Raw genomic sequence first — 20690 nt, forward strand, 5'->3', positions numbered from 1 at the left:
TGGGGCAGAGACAGCTAACATAAGAGTACAGAAGATTCCTAGTGACTCACAGTTGAACTCAGGGTCAAACTCCAAAATGAAAAAAACATGGCTAGGATGGTGAGGAAGCAGACGGTGATGGAGGAAGAACTGGGAACTCATGGACAGAGACAGGATCTATGAAAGCAACATACCATTTTTTAGTTTTTTGGGGCAGAGGAGGGTTTCTGTAAGAAACTGTAAGTGTACAGAGACAGCATTGAAAGTCAATTTGAATGTTACATGGTGAGGAGAAGGACAAGTGAAACCTGTTTCACCTTTTATGTGATTCCTGCTTCTATTAGATATTTGAATTGGCTCTTGTGATCAACCAATCAAAAGCTTATGGGTGGGGCTACTGGGGGTGGCCCGTGAATCTAATTGGGCTATGTAGTAGTAAGATGGCAGTAAGCAACACTGATGTGTTTCAATTACCTCTTTTCTTTCCTAGGATCATCTCTCCGTTCATGAGGTGCGATGATGACATGTGAAAATATCTGCAATAAAATATGATTAGTCATGGCCATAAAATTAAAGACCTCTTAATATTATGCCAGTTTCTTACTTGGAAGAACAGACTGATTAGTGAAAGAGAATATGTCTTCTGTTGAGAGTGAAATATCAAGATGGAACCTCAGGCACGTCAAAAGAATAGCTGACCTCTTGGAGCCAGTGGCCTCACCTAGCGATGCTAACAGGTTTTCACCAGATAAATCCATCAGTGGCATAGACCAGTGCTTACACATTCCTGGAAAAGCAGACTCTGCATATAGTTCTTTCTCGGGTGGCTCAAATATCCCAGAGTGTCCTGTCCTATTTTGCTATAATGAGCATGATTCTCTGCCTCTAGAGCAGCTATCATATATGGACTCAGGATATGTTAGAGGCATTTATAATCCCAGTGCAATAAATCCAGCATTTAGACAGATGTATGGAGACAAGGCAGTGGGAAAGAGCAGCCACTATATATTGGAAAATTCTGGCATTGGCAAGCCATGTGGAAGCACTTCTGCCCATGGGTTGCCATACCAACCATCACCACCATTGGCTAGATTTCCATCTCCTCACCCACCATCCCCACCAACTCGAGTTGATAGCTATAAAACAAACAGAAATGTAGATCCTGGAATTTGCTTTGACCCCAGTATGGATGCAGATGTGTGCATTCAAGATACCGACTCTCCAGCAAACTATCACAATGATTACTGGCTCTCTAGATGGGAGGATGAAAGCCCAGTCACAGAAGAGGGTGACAGTTTGTATCCTGTCAGTCAACATATCTCTAGGAATACCGGCTCCACCATATCCACCACACCTTTCATTTTCCAAGAAAATTTAAGATCTGGTTCTCTGGTCAAGACCCGGAATATTTCGTGTGCTCAAAATTCAGTCTGCTCTTATGCATTTCCTGAGCCAATGGAGTCTAAGTCCTCTCCGTCACTACATACCAGCCACAATGCTGTTAATGATACACAAGAGAACAAACAGTATTTTTATGCCTGCAGTGTACACAAACCAGCTTTCGCAGCAGATCTGCCAAGCTGCGTGGCAGTATCCAGCACAAAGAAGGGGCCGCTTCATGGTGTTCTGCATCCATTCAGAGTTGCTGATCGCTCAGGATTGGGCCAAGATGAATACGAAAGCCGTTCGAACTTAAAATACACTGACAGCTCTCTTTCCAACAAGGCTGTGCTAGGAATGATTGAAAGCTATGAAGGCAACAAGAAACATTTCTTCAGCTCTGAGGAAGGAAGCAGAGATGTCTGGCAACCACTTCTAAATCAGCAATCCAGAATGCAGAAGCCACTGCCTCATGGTTTGGACCTCACAGAAACACCTCACTGGGAAGTCCAGGAGACAGCCAGTGCATTACCGTATTATAGTCACGATGCTGAGACCTCTGCTTCCCAACCACTGAATGGGTTTAGAAAAGCAAAGAAAAATGACATGGATAGCAGCCCTGAACTTCTGGTGAACCCCAGGCAAGAGGAAATGCTCAAGCCTGTTTGTTTTCCAAAGCATCATTTTTCTAAGGAAACTGAAAGCCAGCCCCCAGATGACTTTGCCAGTATAAAGATAAACAGAAAGACAACTCCTCTGCTTTACTATCTTTCTGGTGGGAAAAATCCCAGTTTTATGAGTCATGAAAATTGGACTCAAGAAGGAGGAGGAGATGATGTTGCTTTAAGAACTCCAAGAAACAATCTCCCAGTCTCTGCAGAGCCGATAGAGATACCAAGGGACACCAACCCATGTGTGGATAATCCTGGCAGCAACCATGAAGGGCAAATTCTAGAGAGTCCTGTATCATCAGTGGATGAGAAGTTCAAGAATGACTATCGGGAAAAACTAAAAGTTGCTCAAAGAAAGGTCCTGAGAGAAACGTCTTTCAAGAGAAAGGATTTACAAATGAGCTTGCCTGTTCGGCTGAAGCAGACACCGTCTTCAAGGCCATCCATTCAGCATCTCAGGTCTTTGTCATTATCTAGTACAAACGAGGACTCCAAGTTGATTCCTGCCTCCAGGCCACTGGAAAGCATCAGCAATGACGAAGAATCAAAGAGGCCACAAGCTGCCCGAATTGGGGGAAGGAAAAGGGCTACCAAAGAACAGAAGAAAATCTCTTATTCTGAACCCGAGAAACTCAACCAGCTGGATGATCAGAGAGATCAAAGCAGTCCGTGGAGAAAGCAAAATGCAAGGTCCCGGTCCGATGAGATCAATGAACAAGACACTAAGATCATTAGAGGTAAAGCTCTGGAAAACCAGGGAAGGTCTCTTTCTAAGGCAGAACTGAAACAAATACAGCACAACGCACTTCTTGACTACATGGAACGAAAGATTGGGCAACGGCCTGCCACTGGGCAGAGCAGCGCACAGCAAAAGCCCCCTTTGCAACCGAGGACTTCAAATTCAAAGAAGTTTGTGGAAGACAGCACTTCCCATCCCAGTGCCAGCAGAAAGCTGAGGAATATGGATGGTTTCTGCCAGTTTCCTGTTCCAGCGAAGACTCAGGAGCCACCCTCTTTCCCTCCCAGTTTAACATCTACAACTGCTGCCACCATGACCGACAGACACAGCACCAGTTCCCCAGTATTTGAAATGGCTAATGAAGGAAGTTGTGCCAGCAAGTGTGACTCAGCTAAAAGTCTTCTTCACTCAGGCTCTGTCTGCAGCAGAAGCCGAGGGAGATCAAAATCAACTCCTCCTCCTCCTGTGCAGGTAAATCAAGTAGCTATTTAGGTCACATCCACACATTTGTACCACTTTAATAGTCACAGCTTCCCCATAGAGATGCAACTCCCAGCATCCTTAGTAAATTACAGTTCCCAGGATTGCGAAGTTGATGTGCTTTCAATGTTCTTTTAAGTGTGTGGTGTGGATGTGACCTAAGATATAACTTGCCACTTGCAATTGTATTACTGATAAGTTGCTATTATCAGTTATCTAAATGTAGACCAGGGTTCAGCAAACCTTTTCAGCAGGGGGCCAGTCCACTGTCCCTCAGACCTTGGGGGGGCTGGACTATATTTTTTTTTTGGGGGGGGAATGAACAAATTCTTATGCCCCACAAATAACCCAGAGATGCATTTTAAATAAAAGCACACATCCTACTCATGTAAAAACACCCTGATTCCCGGACCTTCCGCAGGCCAAATTTAGAAGTCGATTAGGCCAGATCCGGCCCCTGGGCCTTAGTTTGCCTACCCATGATGTAGACCATGAAGGAGTATCTTGCAGTGCACCATCAGGATGCATTTTGCCTGGGTAGACGTCCCCCTGTTGATTGTACTGGAAAGATAACACTGGAGTTTGGAAAGCAGATTGAAGAAAATAATAAGAAAGCATGCCTTTATTATGCATGGTGCATTCTAATAAATGTTAAAGAAAACTAGCATGAAATGTTAGTTCAGCCTTCCTCAACGTAGGGCCCTTGAGTTGTTTTGCACTAGAATTCTCACCATCCAGAACTATTGGTGATCCTGGCTGTGGCTCATGGGAATTGAAGTCCAACAACATCTAGAGGGCAGGATGGGAAAATCTGCTCTAATTCAGTAAACTGAATAGTTCCAATTCTTGGTAGCGTAAATTATTCTTAAATTATTTTCATTCTGATTTAAGAAGGGCGCTACCAAGAGTTGGAATTGTTCATGTTATGGAATTAGAGCAAACCAAAAATGAAACTGATGATTTCATATCCCTTACTTTCTCTACCATTGAGGCTTAATTTTGACTGTTCATGCCCAGTGCTGCTTGAATTGTAGCATTCTGTAATCTCTCCCCCTCTCATAATTTAATGCCATAGAGCAGAGCTACAGTATATCTGGAATTGTGCATTATTGAAATAAAGTTATCTTTGCAGGACTTAGGAATGTGAGGCTAAAAACTGCTGCAACACTTCTCATATCAGTAGCTCTTCTTTTCCATATTTTCTAATACAGAAGAATTGGATAAAATTATATAATAAACTTCTGGTCTCCTAACTTCTTTTCAGTTCTGACTTTTCCAGTCTGAATGCGACAGCACAATCATGAACTCACCATAATTTTGTTCTTTCAAACAGCTTGGAGAGCTTCTTCATGAAAGTCCAATTGCCAATGTAAAATTCACTTGTAATGTGCAAATCTCAAGAGTAGTACAATTCCCTATATGGAAGTGAATTCTGATTAGGAATTTTTGTCTTTTGCAAAGAGGTGTCTTTTGCAAAGAGGTGCAAGCTATACTGGCATAGGTGGTGAATCGTGATGGATTTCCATTCCTCAGAGAAACCACACAGGTTCTGGAGCTTGCCATTCCAGAAGAGGCTCTGTTGTGCGAACTGCCCCACTGTCTTAGACTCCCTGTTTAATACTCCCCTGGTTCATCCTCCGCCCCAACATCAGCTGTTGGCTATTTTGATTTCTGTCATGCTCCATAAACCTTTTCCAGCTTCAGGGGAGAAATATGCACTTCTCAGTGCCAACATTTGGAGGACAATGTCTGTCAACAGTGCTGGAAAAACAGGATAAGGAAGGCAAACAGAGGCAAAAGGGAAGGAAAAAATAGAGAAAGAGCAGTAGTACTACCTACATATATAATAAGAAACTGTTCATAATCTCTCTGGTTTTCAGGAGAGAGAAAAAAGACTCCTGCTAAGGGTAGCTAGTCACTTTTTGTTTTAAGGGTCAGGAAGCAGCAGGCAAATTCTGTTATTGGGCAAGATGGACCTTTGGTCTGTGTCAGGCTGAGGATAGTGCAGCTTAATATTTTCCTGGTATATGCCATTCAACAAATGAGGTTACGGAGCATGGCAGAGTACTCTGGCACTATGCCTTAGAGAACTCTTAAGAGAGGGCTAAAGACCTTATGGACCTCAAGATGTTGTTGCATTCCAATTTCCATCATTCCTGACCATGGGCCATGGTGGTTGCTGGAGGGCTGTGTATTACTACTTCGGAACCAAGGAAAGTTTAGGGTCTGTCTTCTAATGTTTCTTCTTTTGGAACTGAGGGACCTTCAGTCCAGTCCCACCTCTACTACATATGACCTTCGGCAAGTCATTGCCATTCAGTTTTGGTTCCAGATGTGGTTTGGTAACCAGCTCTAGGTAGCTATTGCTCACAATATACTTACTAAATTATCAAGTACCGTATTTTTTCGTGTATAAGACGCCCCCATGTATACGACAACCCTATTCTTTGAGCCCAAATTAAGAAATAAATATTTTAAACATTCCGTGTATAAGACGGCCCCCAATTTTAAACTTAAAAAAGGGGGGAAATACAGTCTTATACACAGAAAAATACAGTATGTTATAAGCAAAAGGTTTGTAGAGCTTTTCAATATAAAATAAATGACATGCATCACCATGATTGAAAGAGATTCCTTCTAAGACTGCTCATTGTAAAGTAACCAGTAGCTTACTTTATCCACCACAACCAGTACCTCTTCAGAGATCTGGAGCAGACTTATTCTTACCACTAGAGTTGGACGAGCCTGCTGGTTTTGGTTTCTCTCAGCTTCTTGTTTATTCAGTCTTTAAGTTCTCCAGATTTCCACATCACATTGTGATCTTTTAAAAAAACAAACAAAAAGAGTCCTCATAAAAATTTGCCAGCATTTTGCTGTGAATTTCTCAGAATAAAACATTTTTGTGTGCAATTTTCTGTAATATACACATTTCTGAAAGCAATTTTCCTTAACACAATGCATTTGCGTACGTCATTTTCACTAATATATATGCCGTTTCATGCACACCCTTGTACACCTCATTTGGTACAAAATCTGGGCATTGCAAAATTCAGAAGAGTGCACATTTTGAAGGATAGCTACATTTTTGCCATAAAGAACCCTGTCAAATGGCAGCGGAATGATGAAGATTTGGATTGTGAGCATTGGAAATTGGAATAGAACTCACCAAGCTACATGTATGCTGCTGTGCTAAAATGATACATATCTGCTTATTTTTTCTTTTCCCCCAAACTTCATTCTATTTCTCTTGGTCATAGCAAGGAGCAAAATCCCTCTCCGACTGGCCATTATTTATTCAGGCACTTATTTGGCTGCTAAGAGTCACCTGGCTTTGCACACACATAGACAAGCCTGTCTGTGAGGACTAGAAAAGGACTTGCTGCTGTCTGTGTGAAAGGTGGGATTCTCAGGAAGCTCAGTATTGGAGACAATATTCTGGAGGAAGCCAATGGATACAAGATGGTCAAATTAGCCATTTCATCTTGAGCCTGAAAACACAGGTCCCTGATCATTTCTCTGTTTTCTGCTGGTAGCAAAATGTGGGAGTGCCATAGAAGAGAGTATTAAAAGAGGGTATTAACAGTGCCATAACAGAGGGTATTAAAAAACTTTTCTTATTTAGGGCTGAGAAATCTCTTCCTAGTCAGTTATCATGCAAATGAAAAGTAGAGAGCTACAAAGTCATATGGAGAGGTCTCCTCATCATAAAACATGGTTGTTTTCCATCCCCAGGTTTTCTATAGCTCCACAGCTTGCCCTGCGTTGTCGGCTCAAGACCATGAATACTATCCCACGCACCCCAAGTAAGTGTGCAAATATTCACAGGACCAGCTCTTACGATTAGATTTTCACTGTGTTATGTCTCGATGAGAATAGGCTTTTCCCATGGGTTTATTCATGTGGAGAACCTAAGACAGGCATGCCCCATTTCAGAAGTTTGGCCATTGCATCTCAGAAGGAATTTCCATTTGCTTATGGTTCCATTTCCATTGGACCCTAATGTTTTAGCTACTGTGATGGTCATGGAAATTGTTTCTGGGAGGCCATCGCTGTATGGGGTGAGTCATACATTAGGTTTGTAGTGTAAGTGCATCACTGGAAATGTGTCTCATGGTAAGAACAACACAGTTAAATGTCTGAACCAGCTCTTAGTTCCACCCAAACGTAAAAGTTTTTTTCAGATACATCGGAGCAATTCTACCTGCCAGGCTACTGTGATATAACATCGGAGCAATTCTACCTGCCAGGCTACTGTGATATAACACTGTGCAACTTTCCTATTGAGCAAGCAATGCACGAAATCTCCTGGGTAGAGTCACTTGCCCCACCATCATTTTGAGACTGTGCATGCGGACTGGGTGAATGTATGTTCAGGCTTTCTTGTGGATGTGCACGGTTGCTGGCATAATGGATTTGCATTCTCCATTCAGTTCCCATTCATTCCAGCACATTGTTGATCTGTCGCTTTGAAAACAAACAAGTGAATAACAAAACATCTGTATAACTGAAAGGGTTTAATGGTTCTGCCTTCTATGTAGCACTATTGGGGTTGCAAATGAATGCAGTGGTTGCAGATAATGGTTTTAACTCAGGATGGAATCAAGAATGAGTGCAGCAAATTCAAGAGTTGGAGAGTGTGTTGTTTGGCGTGTGTTTTTTTGGGGGGGCATCACCACAATATCTCTGACTTGGAGATTTTCCCTCATCAACCATCAAATTCAGGGATATTTGAAGAAAGCAAGAGCTTCTGGATCTTTAACAGCTCATGGAATTAATCCAGAAGAAGTCTTAATTTCTATCTAGCCATTTCTTTTTCCTTAGGAAGAACTTTATCTTGTGCATGCCACACTCCTTAGAATAAATGTTCATAAAACTGTCGTCTTGGTTCAGTAGAATCCAGTACAAATAAATTATTGTTATTGTTATTGTTATTTATTTTCCTTTAGAGGGTCTTCACCAGTGAACAGGAAAATAAATAACAATAACAATAATAATAATTTATTTGTACTGTGTTTTTTTTTTTAAAAAAATCCTGTTTTTAAAAGGTCTTCACTGCAGGTAGAAAACTAGCACAGCCTTGAGGAAGCCATGTTGCACAAGTTCCCCTCTCCTAGTTTGGTAGGTTTTTTGTTTGTTTTATTTTTACTTGCAGGGAGTTTTTGACATGAGGCAGCATTGAAAAAATATCATGATCTACCTGCAGTCTGGAGTAGTACAATCCACTCTGCCCCACTTCAAGATTCTGCAAACTTATTCTGCTGTATATGTAGATCAGACTTGTCATTTTCTGCAAGTGAGTAATAAACACATGCAAGAAAAGCCCCTAGAAACGCAATGTAAACAGCGGCGGAGGAAGACTCTCGGGCACCTGGGGCGTCGGGGGCGGAGCGAACCACCCATCCCTTCCCTATGGGCACACCTGGCCCTGTGCTGTCCAGTCCCTGTGGGCACCATGCACCCTGTGCAGCAGGGGGCACGTGGCGCCCATAGGGACAGGGTGTGCAGCGCCCACAGGGAAGGCACAGAGCGTACGGTGCCCATAGGGACAGGGCGCACCACGGGGCCTCAGCCACCCTACAGCTGGGGAAAACCCCACCCCACCCTCCCACTATATATAAGGGTCTGGTGATTGCTGTTTCAGTGTATCTGAAGAAGTGTGGGTGCACACGAAAGCTTATACCCAGAACAAACTTAGTTGGTCTCTAAGGTGCTACTGGACAATTTTTTAATTTATTAATTTATTTCAACTGTTGTTTGAGTCTCTCATGGGCCTCAAAATGTGAAGAAGAAAAATGTGAAATGGATGCAAATGGAGCAGAGGAAATTCCTCTCCATGTTCCAAAAGTGCATTCTGTTAGTAGTTCTGTTGCCCATTATTTGAGATCATAGCTCCACCATCTGATCTCCTGTTGAAAAAGCATTTGACTTGCAAGGGGGAAACATGCCTAAGGAGAACAAAATGGAAGTTTCCTCTGGATCTGTTTATAACTCTTAAGATGTGTGCTTAAAACAGAACTTTACAACCAAAGGGAGTTTTGGCACAGATGCAGTATAAAAAGATGGGTTAAAACTCAAGTTAAGTGAAGGATGGAAAAATATTTAGATGTAAGATTATCCCATCGGTTAGCACAGATTTATAGACTATGGATGATACATTTTATTATCTTTCACTGACAGAGAAAGCCACAGGCCTGACTAGAATAGCACACTTTAACCTTCATCAGCTACCTCCATTTCCCGCACCCTTTAAATTCTTCAGTTCCTTTCCAGAACGAAATGTGGTACCATAACTGCATTCCAGTGCATTAGGATTCCAACTTCAAAGCAACTCATAAAAGTGCTTCAGATTTATTAGGTTTGCACAGTCAGCTGCTCTAAAGGAAGGGAACACATCATTTTATAACCCACCTGCCCCCAATATACGCCCATTGTTATCTGATGGTAGGGACATATGCTCTTTTAATGCGTGCATTAATATAGCAAATGAACAAGCTGTTGTTTGCACGCACACGCACAAAAAGCTGGTGTTCATTACCTAAGGTGGTTGTTGCCCTGGGCAGAAGCAGGACAGCTAAACACCCTTGAGAGGCAATAGCTAAGTGATCACATAGAAAGCCTTACACAAAATCAATTTGCGTGTGTCAGTTAACATCACTGAGGGTGTGCTTACCTAGCAGATTTAACATATGAATGAGTAACAATTTGGGTATCAGAGAGCTTCCAGGTGCTTGCTTTTCATACTCAGGTTGCTGCTCAGGTTTTGAATCTTCAAAAGTTTAGTTTTTTGTTTTTCATTTTCTCAGTGCAAATGCTTCCCTACTGTTTCCATTTGGCGCTAGGTGGGGAGGGAAGCCTCATTCTATAATTAGACGATGGAAGCTGGTCTGTTAGGGCAAAGGATGAATGAAATGAAGTGACTCTGCTTTTTAATATATATATTTGAAACCAAACTTTAGCTCCCCATCAAAGGAGAAATTGGAAGCTGATCCATCTGACAAAACGCATGCTCTGGTGGCTGCAAAGCAAAGTGCTGGAAGAATAGGGGAGTCTATGGGGGAACCTGGGACCTCTGAAATGGCCAGACTGTCCCCATTGAGCCAAAGTACGGATCAGCTTCCCCATCTGAAGAGTTGGCATCTTTCCTCTGGGCTACAGACGGGCAAAGACTGGCAAGGAGAAAAGCATCCAAATACTTTGCATCATTGTGAGCCTGCATCATCTGGGCTCAGACAGCCACATGTGGAAGCTGTTGGAGGACAAAGGGGGTCAAATTCAACAGCTCATGAACTGAAACAACCCCCTGCCACAAATAAAGTCTCGCACGCTTTCCCAAGTGTAAGCAGTGTACCCCTGCTTTCGGTTGGCAGGTTGCCTTCTCCCAACCTACCTTTGGAGCCCCTTCATTCTTCACCAGCCCCTCCTGCTCCTGCTGAGATGGACGATGAGGTTTTTAAGGAGTCTTTCGGCAGTGGCTCAGATGCAGCCTCTGACCTCCCTTCCCTCCACAGAGAAAGTAGGAGTTTTGTTCTGAGCAGAAGAGCACCGCAGCCTGCCCCGATGCCTCCGGCTTCCACAGAAGGAAAGCAAGTCAAGGAAGAGCCTAGTACCAGGTAAAAAGAAACATTCCCATTTGGGGCCAATGTGTTTCTATTTATTCTGAGCTGCCATGTCAACTCAGAGAGAGCACACATGCACATATAACATGTACAATACGTAGAAGGCGATGCACTCTGCAACCCCCGGGAAAAGCTCACAATCACTTTGGCCTGGAAAAGTGCAATTTTGAAGGAGAGGAACAGAATGTTGCTGACACTATATTCATGCTTGCCTCCCTCGACTGCTTCTTAATAATAGTCTTGAGTGTTGGGAACTGCCGGGACTGGAACTGGGGATGTTTGTTTCTGTGTGCTGCTGTCCCATGTGGCAGGCTATGGGAACTGCAGCCTGGGGTATCTTCCTTGCTGCAAAGCATTCTCGGGCTCTGGACCAGCCTTCTCCATCCAGGCTCCAGGGGCAGCCCCTACCACTAGGGGGCGTGATGCAGTCACCTCAGTTGACAGGTGCTAAGGGGCACAGATGGCAGCGAGATGTTGGGAGGGCAGAGATGTGTGTGGTACACAGCATAGTCTGTGTGACCCTTAAGTTTGGGCCACATTCACACCATACATCTAAAGCATGGTTGTACCGTGCCTGAAGTATTCTATTGTATACAACACAACACAGTGGCGCCAATGTAACTCAAGTAACAAAAACAAAAGGTTTTGGGAGCACCTTTGTCATGAGCATGTCTGGTTAAATGTGGGGCAGGGGGTGGGAGAGCCTGAAAGATATTGCAGCTAAATATCTGACTTTTGCTTGATGCACAGAAATTAATTAGATGCAGCTTACTCTTCTGCCCATGCTAGGAAATGTCATTTGTTGCATTTCTGTGTGATGGACACAGGAGCAGAATCAGTTGTGGGGAAAGGTAGCAGCCCGCACAATTCCTGTTGTGTACTCAATGTACCTTTTCAGGGGCCTGTACTTGAATAATCTGGTTTCCCCATTAATACTTGCTAGGTGTGATGCAGTCCTACTGGGTATGGCTCTGTATGTGCACATGTGCACATGCTTATGTTTCTATACGATGGAAGAGAAGGCTGTGTGTGCTGCTCTGCCTTGCTGAAAGACATTTGTGTTTCTGTTGTTGTTCTTAATAATAATAATAATAATAATAATAATAATAATAATAAAGCTGTTTATAAACCTACCAGTCATGAACCTGAAAGCAGGACTTAACCAGACATGGAAGCCTGAGTGAGTACTCCATCCCTAGAACCCAGAGGCAAAGAAGAAACACAATAATTTTATACAGCTTTGTCTTTCTTCTAGCTTCCCTGTCCATGAGAAAGAAGAATCTAGTCTTGGAAATAGCAGAGAAGATGAGAATTCTCCTGAAAACTCACATGGTGCAGACATGGCTCTTGACTTCCCGGTTTTCAAAGAACAGAACAGCAGACATTCTCAGCTGAAGAAAGAATTAAGTGACAAATCCCAACTTTCCAGTGCTTCTGGAAGAACCCAGTGGCAGCAATTAGAGGCAAATAACGCAACCCATGACTCAGAGAGCAGGGCATATTATTGCACTGTCTTGTTAGACAGCCAAGGACATGGAAATACTAGCCATCCATTAGCAGATTCGAGAGCTCTGCAAGATGAGCATGACTGTAACCTTCCAGCACAAGGCACAGATTTATCTTTAGCACAGTCAATATCGACAGAGGACCAAAGGTGCGAAGACCTTGCGGTTGAGATTATTGCCAAAGACAAGTCTCTGGTTGACATCCTCACACCCCATCCCACCAGGAAGACTGCTTTAGATCTCATGGAAGGCCTTTTCCCTGTGAACATTTCAATGCCAGGCAGATCCTGCAGAAGGAAGGAGGGAATTCAGTCTGTCCAAGAGAAAGAGTAAGTTTATATATTTCTTCTTATTTGTTTTTTATTTAAAATTTTCTTGGGTTAGGAAAGTACATACACTGTATGTTTATATGGCACAGAGAACCACAGGAAGCATACTTTGGGTAAGGGCAGGGGAATCCCATCCTCTTTTGCCACCTGAGGTGAAATGGGAAGGTGCTCTCCAGTATGCATGCTGCACAGAACTCACCTACCCTTGCCAGTCCTGCCAAAGCCTCACTTACTGGGTTGTGTAGCTTCCAGGTACCAGCGAGATCTCATGAGGGCCTCCACAAAATTTTGCAGGGCACTCACAAGATTTCACCAGAACCCACAGCATATGCTTCTTCCTCACTTCGCCAGCAGGAAGGGGCACCTGTGATGACTCCTTTGAAACTGCTAACCACATTTTTCTCTCTCACACACATGCCCCACACCCAGCAGAGTATTGGCTTCATACCCCACCCTGCAAGAAAATCATTTTTTTTGGGGGGGGGGGAGTCTCTTTACAACCCTGAACTCCCATTAAGAAAATTTACACCAGGGGTTCCTAACAAACTGCGAACTTTGGCGACCAGCAGGCATTATAGTATCTTTGTTGAATTAGTAATACTTTGAATGCTTTGTTAAAGAAGTATTTATAACGATTGTTTTTTATTTTAACAGCCAAAGAAGCAGGGACTGTGCAGCAGACCCATCTCATGGGACTCAGAGTTTTCTTGAGCAAAGTACGGACCAAATTCTGAGTAAAAGCAGAGAAAGTCTTGATGATCCAGACAGCATTACATCAAAGAAAGTAGGTAGACGAGTGACCATGCAATCTTGTATATGTTTATTCAGATAGAAGTTCTGTTGGGTTCCGTGGGACTTCCTCTCTGATATGTGAGTGTAATAGGGCTGGGGAAACTTCAGACAACCTTTGGACAACCATCCAGATCCAGATTTTTGAGGTCTCCTCAAGCCGTGACACGTGACACACTAACAGCCACCCTCCATCAGTTTCCTAAACTTCCATGTTTGTCTGACTGCATCCTTTCATACATACATACATAGAGACATACATACATAATTCTTCTAGTATGCTGCCATTTCACAGTTAAAACCATGCTCAAGGTGACATACAACATAAAAAAACATAATTACAAACATAACAAAAGTAGTCATAAACAATAAAAACCATCAAAAAGCACACAACCCAATTGAAACAATTTCCACATAAATTATAACACATAAAGAAATTAAAAAATAATACCAATAACAGCAACAACCTCCTCCAACAAAAAAACCCTAAACAACACCCTTTCCTTTCCTTTAGTCTCTGTCTTTTTCTCTCTCTGGTTCTCCCTCCTGCTCTCCTTCTCTGAAAAAATGAAGAGAACAAGACAGTGAAAGAGAAACTAGAGGCAGGTGGTGAGGCAAATGTGGGAGTTTAATAAGCCAACCTTAGTGGACAGAACCTAGAGCATCTAAATACATTCTAGGCCCACTGTTTGTTGTCATACATATGCCTGCCAACCTCCTGGTCAGGTTGGAGAGAAAGAGAGAGAGAGAGAGAGAGAGAGAGAGAGAGAGAGAGAGAGAGAGATGCAGACTAAGGGCTCATCCACACTTCCACTTGTCCTGTGCCTGGAAAGCACTGGTCAGAGTGGTTTTCCACTTGCCCCATGCTTTCTAGGTATGAATCTGAGCAGTTTTGCCTTTACTCCACCACTTCCCCCTGGAAAACACGCTCTTAAGCGCTAAATTGGAGCAAACGTCAATCCACAGAAAACCTGGTTGATGTTTGCTCTGATTCAGCAGTAAACAGAGGGTTCTCCCAGGAGAAGGTGGCAGGGCAACTGTGTGTACAAATGTGTGTTTGTGTGTGTGCATGCACAGGCGTGAAGATATGGCACTTCTCTCTGTGTGTGCACGTATGCATGTGTATATGGTGTCCCTTTGTGTGTGAATGTGATGTGTACAGGAGGACATTAGCCGGAGAAAACAAAAGCACATGGAAACCAAATACCGTCTCAGCTGTGCCCAGTTACCTATTGATTTATGCAAGAGTTAAGCATGTGCTTCTTCCATTGAAATCAGTGGTGTTTTAACAAGGTTTAATTTGGCAGGCATAGTGCAAACATTCAGCTTTTCTGAAGTGACACACAAAGAAGAGCTATTACCATGAGATTAAAAACCATTTTTGTCAGAATATTCACTAAGGAATTAGCAACTTAGTTCCATCGCTTGTGCAGTTCTAATAAGTTTAAGTTGCCTTCCTTAACATCAACAGGTTTTTGCTCTTATTTTATCCTTTCCACTGGTGATGTCGTGATGTCTTTGCCAGAAGATCTGGCATGCATTGGTTCCGTTTTGAATAAATGCGGTTTCTTGCCTCAGATTCTCCTGCTTAGAAATAGCTTCATGGCTGTGAACTGGGTGAGACCAGGCCATGAACCCTACATGAATGAGACCTGGCATCCCGTGGGAATATGATATGCTTCGTTTTGAGATCTGGCAGCCCTTCCTATTGACAGGCTTGGTGTGTCATGTTGGCTTTCACAATGCAGAGAATGAAACCATAACTGAGGAAATAGTTATACTGAGGCTCCTTTGGCAGAAATCCCAGGTTTCTTTGCAAAGGAGGCTCGCTAGTCATTAAAACTTAGCGACATTTCAACTCTGCCAGTCATGTTCTGCCCACCTGTAACTTTCTTCGGCAGTTTATAAGCTGTTGCTTCCAATGATGAACCTGACTTGTCCCAGCCGTTGATATAAGCGCCAGTGTTGGATAGTGGTTTGAATGCCAGACTAAGATCAGAGAGAGCCAAGTTCAAATCCCTACTCAACAATGAAGTTCACTGAGTGAGCTCAGCCTACTCAACCCCTCTCTCCCTATCTCACAGAGTTGCTGTGAGAATAAATGGGTGAGCAAGAACCTCATAAGCCACTTGAGCAAGCCACAAAGGTAAATAAATAAAATATTTTTAAAACGTGGCCATGCTGATCTTACTGCCCTCTGTTTTAAAAACCATTTTAGGTTCCTATAGGGGCAGCCTAGTTAGTATAAACATGCATGTCCAAGTTTCTGTGGCTGAATCCCGCCCATCACACACATAGACAGGACCCCCTTATTTACTCCTTATCTGCCCTACCATGCTTTTCCCCATCTAAATGTTGATAAATCTTGGCATCAGACAGAGGTTTGGCTGCCTCAACTCTGATGTATAGTGACATTCATTGTGTGCATACCAGGGCCTTGGAGACAGGGGAATCTGACTTTATTGTAGAGGCTTTAAAATTGGGGACCAGTAGCTTGCTTTCCTCCACTTCCTGGAATTTATTTTTCCTCTTCTGCCTGATGCCTGCTTGAGGACAGATGGCTGAGCTAGACCCCATGGTGGTGTGAGCTATTTTGTACACTTATGGAAATGCCAGAAACAAAGTTCTTTGGTGACTGTAAGTCTTGAATCCCACTAGCAGATGAATCTCATGGGGTGTCCAGAGCACAGTCTAGTCCTGTTGTATTAGATGAGTTTCAGCTGATGAGGCTCAAGGATGTTGACAAGGTGCTTGCATCAGTCAGGGCAACCACTTGCGTTTTAGATCCTTGCGGTGGTTCCAGTCCTACTTGGATGGTCGTTCCCAGAGGGTGTTGCTTGGGGAATGCTTTTCTGAAGGAGCAGGTTCATAGCTTAGGGGTACTCCTGGATCTTTTGCTGTCACTTGAGGCTCAAGTGGCCTCAGTGGCCCAGAGTGCCTTCTATCAGCTTTGGCTGGTGGCCAAGCTATGCCTCTATCTGGACAGAGATAGCCTCACTACTGTTGTCTATGCTCTGGTAACCTCAAGGTTAGATTACTGCAATGAGTTAAATAATAATAATAATAATAATAATAATAATAATAATAATAATAATAATAATTTATACTCTGGCTGGGTTTCCCCAACCACTCTGAGCGGCTTCCAACAAAATATTAAAATACAGTGGTCTGTTAAACATTAAAAGCTTCCCTAAACAGGGCTGCTTTCAGATGCATTATACGTTCAGAATCTTCAGCTAGTGCAGAATTCAGTGGCCAGGTTGCTCACCGGAGCAAGACAGTTTGAGTATATTACACCGATCCTGATCTGACTGCACTGGCTACCAGTTAGTTTCCAGGCCCAATTCAAATTGCTGGTTTTGACCTATAAAGCCTTAAATGGCTCATGACCACAATACCTCAAGGACTGCCTCTTTCCATATGAACCTACCTGGACCCTGAGATCATCTTCTGAGGTCTTGCTTCTGAGGTCTGGAGGGTGGCAACACTAGAACAGGCCTTCTCTGCAGTGGCTCCCCATCTGTGGAGTGCTGTCTCCGGGGAAGTTCGCCTGGCATCTTCATTATACACCTTAAGGCAAAAATGTACCTTTTAAACAAGGCCTTTGGTTGATTTCATTGACATCCTATGCACTTTTAAAATGTGTTTTTTTGGGGGGGGGGAGGGGGTTATTGGGTTGTTTTTATTTTGATTGTATATTTTGTGGTTTTATATTTTGATTTTGTTCTGTGAACCTAATAATAAATAAATAAATAAATAAATAAATAATAGCAGCTACTACCAGCCAGGCCAAGCGGTGAAAAAAGGCATTCACCTAAGTAATATTTGCCAGCATTTTCATTATAATAAACTGTATTTGTTTTATTTCAGAATTGTATAGCTTTCCTCCTGCATTTTGTGAAAAGGCTTGCCTCGATCAGTTTTCTTGAAAAGGAACTATATACTCAGAAGCAATTTTAGCCCAAGCTTTGTGTCCCTTTTAGGATATCCCTGTAACCTCAATAAGACAATTTTTGTGGTGGCAAATATGGAGCAATAGGCCTTCCTAGCTGTCCAATGTTTTAGACAGACTTGGATTTCCTTCACACCCAATGAAACTCAACTAAGAGCTTAAGGCAGTAAAAAGAGGCTTATAAACCCTGCCATGCCAGGTAGGAGAGAATTTTGGCTCAAAATGTTCTCCTCCGAAGTGTTCCTTCAGGGCCTGCCACCTTATCCGAGAACCACCCTATTAAAACCTGTCTATCAAACCCAGTTCAGTTTCTCGATGGCTTCCTTCCTTGCAGAGAGAACTTATTTCCAGCATCCATTTGAAGCTACAGGCTCTGTGGCTTGAGAGGGAGCTTATCGAGTCTGAAGCTAAGGGGTATGCTGTGCGTGGCAAGGAGCTGGAGTCCCTGGTTCAAGACCTGTGTAAACCCAACGAGTATGAGCGCTACATGATGTTCATTGGTGATCTGGAGAAGGTGGTGAGCCTGTTGCTGTGCCTCTCCAGCCGCCTTGCTCGGGTCCAAAACGCTATGGAGAAAATGGATGAAAACACAGATGCTGAGGAGAAGGTGAGTTCCAAGGCAGGAACTGAGGGGAGGCTGTTTTACTATATGCCCTTCAAGATAGGACTCTTCTGGTTGCCTGGTCATACATTTCTAAATCTAGACACCTGCTGCAACAATGCGGATTCCATGATTAATGGTGCTTAGGATCCAGTATGTAATATTGACCTTCAGCAGCTTGGGTGCTGCTGTGATGTGGCTGATCCCAGGCTGTTTGCTGGTAACATTTGAAGGAGGGTGTGTGTCACTTGTCAGTAATGGGGTGAGAAATCACCATGTTGCCAGCTGTCCCCTATCTGACTTCTGCCCCTCGGAAATCTTGGACAATTTTTCAGTGTTCCACAATATGGAGATCTCTCGGGCGAAGTATTAACTCTTGTTTGGAGACTGAAACTAGACACATGGCATAGGAGACAGCAGAGGAATTGGGAGTGGGATGTATGGGATCCCTTTCATCTCTGGCCATTTTCCCCTTCAAAATTATTTCCATAAAGTAAAAGATGGGTAGAAAAGTAGACAGAAAGCTTTAGAAAGAAAGAAAGAAAGAAAGAAAGAAAGAAAGAAAGAAAGAAAGAAAGAAAGAAAGAAAGAACAGGGAAGCAGCTAGGGATGGGTAATGTTTTGCAGCCTTGTCTCTACTGCACCCTCAGGCTGGCAAGAAACTGTTCATACATTTACTGTGTGTTAAATTTAATTTGATCCTCAGCCAGTCTTTCCACCATAAGCTGTACCTGGTCAGACAAGCACAAATATTTGGGGATGAGGGATCATTCTGCAACTTCAATGATGTTGGTAAAATCCACTTGTTTGCTCCGATCACATTTCTGTCACTTCTTGGGTCCATAAAATACACCACAGTTAACATGAGCCATATTGAAACCCAGCCAGATGGGCGGGGTACAAATAATAAATTACAATTACACAGAGTCTCTGCTGTTTTTATGTAACTTGCTCTGGTATTACTTTTCGTAACGAAGAGCAGATAATAAATATTATGAATAAATAGGCATCCGTGTGCATTCTCTGGCCACGATCCACACTCAGATTCATGGTAGATTAATTTAGGGCATGATAGGAATCATTTCCGATTTTGTTAAAATACAATGCAAGTTCTAAACACGAAGTGTCAGGAGGACCAGTTGACTGACTACAGGACAGAAGGAAATATTCGTTGCATGTTATAATGTTCGCACACTAATTTCTGAGTTGTTTTCGTTGTCTTTAGCAGTCATTAAAAGAGCGGCACAGACTCTTGTCCAGGCAGCGGGAGGATGCGAAGGACCTGAAAGAGAATCTGGATCGGAGAGAAAGGGTGGTGTCGGGTATTCTTTCCAAATACATGACTGAAACACAGCTTCAGGACTACAAGCACTTTGTACAGGAAAAGACGTCACTATTGATTGAACAGAAGGACCTTGAGGAGCAGATTAAGTTTCTTGAAGAGAAACTGGAGAGGTTGGAGAAGAGTATTCCTACTTAAAGCCATATTAGCAGGCCACTTGGTTTCATGAATGGAGCGACTGTGCTAGAACTCCATCTGTATCCATGGAAACATTTAAGAAAGGAGCAAGGCTGTGTTTGGTGACTTCACATAGGCATCTCCGTGCCTCAGTGCTGACAAGGGCTTAATTGGCCCAGGCAAACATTTTTAGGAGAAAGTGACAAAACCTTAATTGTAGGTGGCAATGCATTTTATCTTGGAATGACTGATGCAGTGTGTATTGCCTTTCATTAATGAGCTGGTGCGCTGTTTTTCTTTCCTGAAGACTGCTGGTCTGTTTCCAGACTGACATCATCCCAATAAAGAATATATAAGTATCATAAAACGTTTTCCTCTTTCTGGATGGAGTGGGTATTTAATTGACAGGCAACGTTCATGTTTAAATGTGAAACGCCATAGCACCAACTCTGTGGCACAACACTTGCAGGCCTTTTAACAAACTCCTTTTCTAGTTTAACCACAGGGCTTCCTTCTAACAAAGGGAGCAGCTTGCAGGGCCAATAACTCTGGGCTCTATGAAACAGTCATAAAACCCAGCCTGGAGCTATTCAAGTACTAGAATTGTTTCTTCGGAACGTGGGTGTGCAGGATGTGGAGGAATACCCCTTTCCACCTGCCTGGCTCCCCTACCTTACTCTTACTAGGTGTGCTTAAAATTCTTTGCAATTCCCCATATACAGCCATATCTTTTTCAAAATATGTACCCAGATTTTATATGAAATAATTGGTATCCTATGAATGAATTTTTCTGGACAGCATTCCATTTAATTATAACATTCATTCCTTAAGAAGCAACAGACATAAGCTGCCGCCTTATACTGGGTCCAACCATTGGTCTGTTCTGATGGGTGCTGGCTCCAGGGATTTGACAGTTCTTGACCAGAGCACCCTCAATGCTCCACCCCACCCCACCCCCGCAATGTGGAAGAGGCAGGTCATTGCCTAATAATTCTCTTAAGCTGAATCTGATCTTCTTGAATACTCTGTGCAAAATGGAAATGATAACACTTTTAGAGTGCCTCTCTGCTGGCCTTGGCCAAAACCCAACTTTGTCACTATAGATTGTTGGGTGTAGAGGGCATAACTTTCCACTCGGCTAATCTATTCCAAATGTTGGTTGTGTTTAATACATTTTACAATGATTGATA

The 20690-nt window shown here is 43.0% G+C and overlaps 3 protein-coding genes across 5 annotated transcripts in view; 1 reads left to right on the plus strand and 2 right to left on the minus strand.

Moving 5' to 3' along the window:
• GDF9 (growth differentiation factor 9) overlaps window positions 1-6104 on the minus strand; it is a 52430-nt gene extending 46326 nt beyond the window's left edge. Inside the window, exon 1 of the mRNA XM_082213714.1 lies at window positions 5977-6104. The gene's annotated coding sequence lies outside the window, so the exon portion shown is untranslated. The remainder of the gene's footprint in view (window positions 1-5976) is intronic.
• The window catches only part of SHROOM1 (shroom family member 1), a 48180-nt gene extending 28313 nt beyond the window's left edge, over window positions 1-19867 (plus strand). For 2 of the 3 annotated variants that reach the window (XM_082213697.1, XM_082213696.1), the window contains 7 exons: window positions 470-3240; window positions 6982-7052; window positions 10206-10859; window positions 12121-12699; window positions 13354-13483; window positions 17775-18047; window positions 19267-19867. In XM_082213697.1, the coding sequence (XP_082069823.1) occupies window positions 616-3240; window positions 6982-7052; window positions 10206-10859; window positions 12121-12699; window positions 13354-13483; window positions 17775-18047; window positions 19267-19521 (4587 nt within the window). In that variant the 5' untranslated portion in view covers window positions 470-615 and the 3' untranslated portion in view covers window positions 19522-19867. The remainder of the gene's footprint in view (window positions 1-469; window positions 3241-6981; window positions 7053-10205; window positions 10860-12120; window positions 12700-13353; window positions 13484-17774; window positions 18048-19266) is intronic. The other variant, XM_082213698.1, reaches the window with a different exon arrangement.
• Window positions 13500-20690, minus strand: part of LOC309527152 (uncharacterized protein) — a 42657-nt gene continuing 35466 nt past the window's right edge. The window contains exons 4-5 of the mRNA XM_082213718.1: window positions 16919-17058; window positions 13500-14047 (exon numbers count right to left, since the gene is read on the minus strand). Of these exons, the coding sequence (XP_082069844.1) occupies window positions 13999-14047; window positions 16919-17058 (189 nt within the window). The 3' untranslated portion in view covers window positions 13500-13998. The remainder of the gene's footprint in view (window positions 14048-16918; window positions 17059-20690) is intronic.

This window comes from Podarcis vaucheri, assembly GCF_965113315.1.
Source record: "Podarcis vaucheri genome assembly, chromosome: 2".
Classification (NCBI taxonomy): Eukaryota; Metazoa; Chordata; class Lepidosauria; order Squamata; family Lacertidae; genus Podarcis; species Podarcis vaucheri.